The sequence below is a fragment of the Hevea brasiliensis genome, chromosome 16, assembly GCF_030052815.1.
Source record: "Hevea brasiliensis isolate MT/VB/25A 57/8 chromosome 16, ASM3005281v1, whole genome shotgun sequence".
NCBI classification, from domain to species: Eukaryota; Viridiplantae; Streptophyta; class Magnoliopsida; order Malpighiales; family Euphorbiaceae; genus Hevea; species Hevea brasiliensis.
The window spans coordinates 41,489,526-41,494,954 of NC_079508.1; the positions used below are offsets into that span (position 1 = coordinate 41,489,526).

Genomic DNA, 5,429 nt, shown 5'->3' on the forward strand with positions numbered 1-5,429 from the left:
ATCCTGATCCACCCATGGAGAAGGACAACGTGAGAGGGAAAGCCAAGGTGTTGGCTGAAGAGGACACAGATGAAGAGGATGATCAGTTCCTTAGGCAATTGAAGAGGACTCAGGCTAGTGTAACGGTCTGGGAATTGCTATTAGCATCAGAAAAACACAGAACCGCACTGACCAAGGCCCTAAGTGTACTCAAGGTCTCCACGGAGATAACTCCAGAAGAGATTGCCAAAGTTGTGCTTATAGAAGATGGGGGTCATATTACTTTCTTTGATCATGATCTCCCAGCTGAGGGGAGAAACCATAGTAGGGCTCTGTTCGTGACCACCAAGGTTGGAGGGTGGAAAGTGCCTTGTGTGATGATGAATGATGGGTCAGCCATCAACGTATGCCCTCTGAAGATTTTGCCAAAATTAGGAATTTCTATGTCTGAACTAACTAGTTCTAATCTGGTTATCAGGGCCTATGATGATTCAAAGAGAAACGTGATAGGGGTATTCAAGACTATGGTTAAGGTGGGGCCTATAGAGACTGAAGTTGAGTTCACTGTGCTAGACATCCCCATGACATTCTCCTTACTGTTGGGTAGAATCTGGTTCCATCCCTTAGGTGGAGTCCCCTCTACACTCCACCAAAAGATCAAGATCCCGCACCAAGATGGTGTAATCACCGTCAATGCTGAAAGAGATGGGGAAGTAGCTATGCTGCAAGTGGATGGTTCGGTACCACTATTGTCTGGTTTCCAAGTTGCTGGGATCTATGGAGACTGGATGGACCCTAGGGTGGCCACTATGATGAAAGAGATGAAGTTTTTTCCTGGCATGGGTTTGGGAAAATGAGCTAATGGCTTAGTGACTTTTCGTAAATAAAGGCGGATCACTAGATATGGGCTGGGCTATCAGCCAACTGAAGATGAAGAGGGACTCAAGCCCACCAAGTTTATCAGGGAGGGCGCAATTGCATGGACTGATGACCAGGAGCTGCCATATGTTGAGGAATTAGAACAAGAGGTCAATGCCATCAAGTTAAGGTCTGCATGGAAGCCAAGCACTTGGACCTACACCCCTAAGTTTGAGTCTGTCTTTTGTAATGCTCACGATGGTAATCACGATATTGTTATTTCTGATGTACTTGATGATAATTTTAAGGCAAAAATAAATAATATGACTAGTCCTTTTGCTTACTTGTTTGATGTTCATCCTAATGGCTACACGCATGGCATTCATAATCATTTAGAATCTGTTTCTGTTAATGCATTAAAATCAATCTCTATTAATTTGGGTACACCAAATGATCCTAAAGACATTAAGTTAGCTGAAGATTTAACCCAAAAAGAAAGAGATAAATTTATAGCCTTATTAATAAAGTACCAAGAAGCATTTGCCTGGTCTTATAAAGATATGCCGGGAATTGATCGAGAAATAGTACAACACAAGATCCCCACAGACCCTAACATGAGGCCAGTAAAACAAAAGAAGCGTCGCCTTAGGCCAGAATGGGAAGAAAAGATAGCTCAAGAGGTGAAAAAGCTCATTGAGGCTGATTTCATTGAAGTAATTGAGTATCCCGAGTGGTTAGCCAACATTGTGCCAGTCCCCAAGAAGGATGGGCGAGTTCGGATGTGTGTAGATTATAGGGACCTGAATAAGGCTACTCCTAAGGATGATTTCCCATTGCCTCACATCGATGTGCTTGTTAACAGTGCTGCTTGCATGGCCATGTACTCTTTCATGGATGGTTTTTCGGGATATAATCAGATCCTCATGGATTTGATAGATAAAGCAAAGACATCATTTATCACTGAATGGGGGACTTATTGTTATAAGGTCATGCCTTTTGGGCTAAAAAATGCTGGTGCGACTTATCAGAGAATGGCTACTATGTTGTTTCATGACATGATGCACAAAGAAGTTGAAGTATATGTGGATGACATGGTAGTAAAATCCCTAACTAGGGAGAGACATTTTGAGGCATTAGAGAAGTTTTTTCAGAGGGTCATCAAGTATAAATTGAGACTAAACCCTAGCAAGTGTGTGTTTGGGGTCACTTCAGGCAAACTGTTAGGGCATATAATCAGTAGGAAAGGGATTGAGGTTGACCCAGATAAGGTGAAGGCAATCCAGGAGATGCCAGCCCCAAGAACAGAAAAAGAGATTAGAGGTTTCTTAGGAAAATTACAGTACATTAGTAGGTTCATAGCTAGGCTCACAACTACCTGTGAACCAATTTTTAAGCTACTAAGAAAGAATCAGCCAGTGGTGTGGAATGAGCAATGTCAAGAGGCATTTGAAAAGATAAAGCAGTACCTGAGCAATCCACCAATTTTGTCACCACCCATCCCTAGCATCCCTCTAATCCTCTACCTATCAGTGGAAAACGTGGCCCTGGGGGCAATGTTGGCACAAGAAATAGAGAATCTGGAGAGAGCCATCTATTACATCAGTAAGAAACTCCTTGCTTATGAGGAGAATTATTCACTAATAGAAAGAACCTGTCTGGCTGTAGTATGGGCAACTAAGAAGTTAAGGCACTACTGCAGACCCATCAAGTTATTGTAGTATCCCAGATGGATCCTTTAAAGTACCTATTTGAAGTACCGATGCTAGTTGGAAAATTGGCCAAATGGTTGGTCCTACTGTCTGAATTTGATATTGTGTATGAGACTCGAAAAACCATCAAAGGGCGTATAGTGGCCGAATTTCTTTCTGAAAATCCAGTTAATGAAGAGGAAGAAGTCGAAACAGCCTTCCCGGATGAGAGTCTCAAGCTAGTAGAGGTCCAGCCATGGAAAATGTACTTTGATGGGGCCATGAATAAGAGCGGAGTCGGTATAGGGGTAGTTTTGGAAGCACCAAATGGAGAACAATTGTTAATGTCAAAAAGGCTATGTTTCCCAACCACTAATAATGTTGCAGAATATGAGGCTTGCATTTGTGGCCTAGAGGCATTAATAGCTGTTGGGGCTAAAAAAGTAGAGGTGTTCGGAGATTCAATGCTAGTGGTTTCCCATGTTAAAGGTGAATGGGAATTGAAAGAAGAAAAGTTGAGGCCATACCTAGAGTATGCTAAGAAACTATTATTTAGCTTTGAGGAAGTGACAATGAAGCACATGCCTAGAGCTCGAACTGGATGGTCGATGCTCTAGCCATGCTGGCATCCTTATGGGAGAAGGGTGATCAGAAGCTGACCCAGCCAGTTATCCTGATGAGGAGTAGAATCCCATGCTATGAAGGGTTAATAATAGCACATTTAGATCTAGAAGATGAGATGAAATGGTATGAGGACATAAGAAGATATTTAGAGGTAAGAGAATACCCACAGTCAGCCAATAGTAGGGATAGAGCTACAATTCGTAGATTAGCCACTCAGTTCACTTTGGCTGGGGGGCAACTCTACAAAAGGTTCTTCGAAGGACTATTGCTCTTGTGTGTGACAAAAAAGCAGTCTGAGCAGATATGGAGGAAGTACATGCAGGAGTGTGTGGTCCTCACATGAACGGAAGGGTATTAGCTAGCAAAATTTTAAGATTGGGCTATTACTGGTCTACCATGGATACTGACTGTGCTAAATTTGTGAAAAGATGCCATGAGTGCCAAATCCATGGGAATTTGAATCACCTACCGTCTAGTGAACTCTACAGTATGACTTCACCGTGGCCATTCTCAATATGGGGCATAGACATTATTGGGAAGATTTCTCCCACGGCTTCTAATGGCCATAGATTTATCATTGTGGCAATTGACTATTTCACCAAGTGGGTTGAAGCTGAATCTTATAAAGTAGTAGGGGCCAAGCAGATAAGTAAGTTTGTTCGAAAGAACTTGATTTGTAGGTTTGGGGTACCCCATGAGATAGTATCAGATAACGGCAGCCAGTTCAAAGGTGATTTCTTAGAATTAATTACCGAATTCAAGATTAAGCATCACAAGTCCTCACCATACAGGCCACAGACTAATGGAGCAGTGGAAGCAGCAAATAAGAATGTGAAAACCATTCTGAGAAAAATGGTTGAAACCTATAAGGATTGGCCTGAGAAACTCCCTTATGCTCTTTGGGGTTATCGCACTACTACACGAACATCCACAGGGGCAACTCCATTCTCTTTAGTGTATGGGACTGAAGCAGTGCTACCCATTGAGCTAGAGGTCAAATCCTTGAGAGTGATACTAGAACCTAGGATTTCGGAAAATGAGTGGGCCCAGAAAAAACATGAAGAACTAGCTTTGATTGATGAGAAGAGGATGCGAGCCTTGTATCATATGCAGGCTTATCAAAGGAAGATAGCAAGAGCCTTTAATAAGAAGGTGAAGCCAAGAAAGATCAAAGTGGGAGACATGGTTTTGAAACAAGCTCGGCCCATCCCTTTTGATCCAAGAGGAAAGTTTAAGCCAAACTGGGATGTTCCACACATAGTCAAAAAGATCTTGTCAGGAGGTGCTGTAAGAATATCAGACCTGGATGGGAATGAATTTCAAGAACCAGTCAACTTAGACAAGCTCAAACGGTACTTTGTGTGAGATAGGCCCGCTAGGCTGTAAACTTACAAAAGATGGTCTAGGCAAAAGTAAGGGTCACAAAAAAAAAAAAGCTAGATTGAAAACTTGCGAAAGGCGGTCTAGGCAAAAGGAGAGATGAGAGAAGATCTGGATGGAAAACCTGAAAAGGTCATTCAGCAGGTTATAAAGCTTATTTCTAACTTTGGAAGGTTAGAAATTTGGCAAAACTAAATGTAAGAGGGAGTAATGGTGTACCTGAATAAATAAAGAAGTTTTTATTGCATTAACTAGGAATAGATTTTATTTAATTATGATTGTGAATGTTTGTGTCTTGAGGGATATATCAAATGATTAAGTAATTGAATTGCATTGTTTTGATTTAATCTATGCCTTCTGAGTATGACAAGATAGGTACTTGATATGAATGCCCTGATAATTATCTTAAAAAAAAAAAAAAAGGAAGCTCGCTAGGTGGAAAACCCGGAAGGGCCGCTTAGGCAAAAGTTAAAGCCAGCCCGCTGAGATGAAAATCCAAAAGGACATTTCAGGCAAAAGTTAGGGCACAGAGAATGGAGTTCATGGAAGAGAAATGAGTCAAGGCAGAAACCATGGGGGGAGAGAAGAAAAAGAAAAATCAGAGGGAAATTGTATTGTGACTTTAAGGAAGTCTTTTTTGGTGAACAGTTTTTCTCAAAAATTTTAAGGTTATAAGAAAGTTTTTTCAAAAAGAGGTCTCCCAGAGGACTAAGTTTTTTTTAGAATCTCTAGTAAAATCAGCATGCCCATGATAGGAAGTAGCATACAGGAAGCATAAAAACCAGAGAGAATTTTGAGACCCAGTCATCCTAACTTTTTTACATTTCATGACAGATATTTTTTGGTAAGTCCTTGGACGTTGTTTAGGGCGCATGACATAGTTGTGTAAGGCATAGAAGA

The 5,429-nt window shown here is 41.3% G+C and overlaps 1 protein-coding gene across 1 annotated transcript; it reads left to right on the forward strand.

Annotated features, from left to right (window-relative positions):
- The first annotated feature begins 2,563 nt into the window (after window positions 1-2,563).
- On the forward strand, window positions 2,564-3,142 carry LOC131174614 (uncharacterized). The gene has a single exon (XM_058138370.1). The coding sequence runs from the start codon at window positions 2,564-2,566 to the stop codon at window positions 3,140-3,142; it is 579 nt and encodes a 192-aa protein (XP_057994353.1).
- The last annotated feature ends 2,287 nt before the right edge of the window (window positions 3,143-5,429 follow it).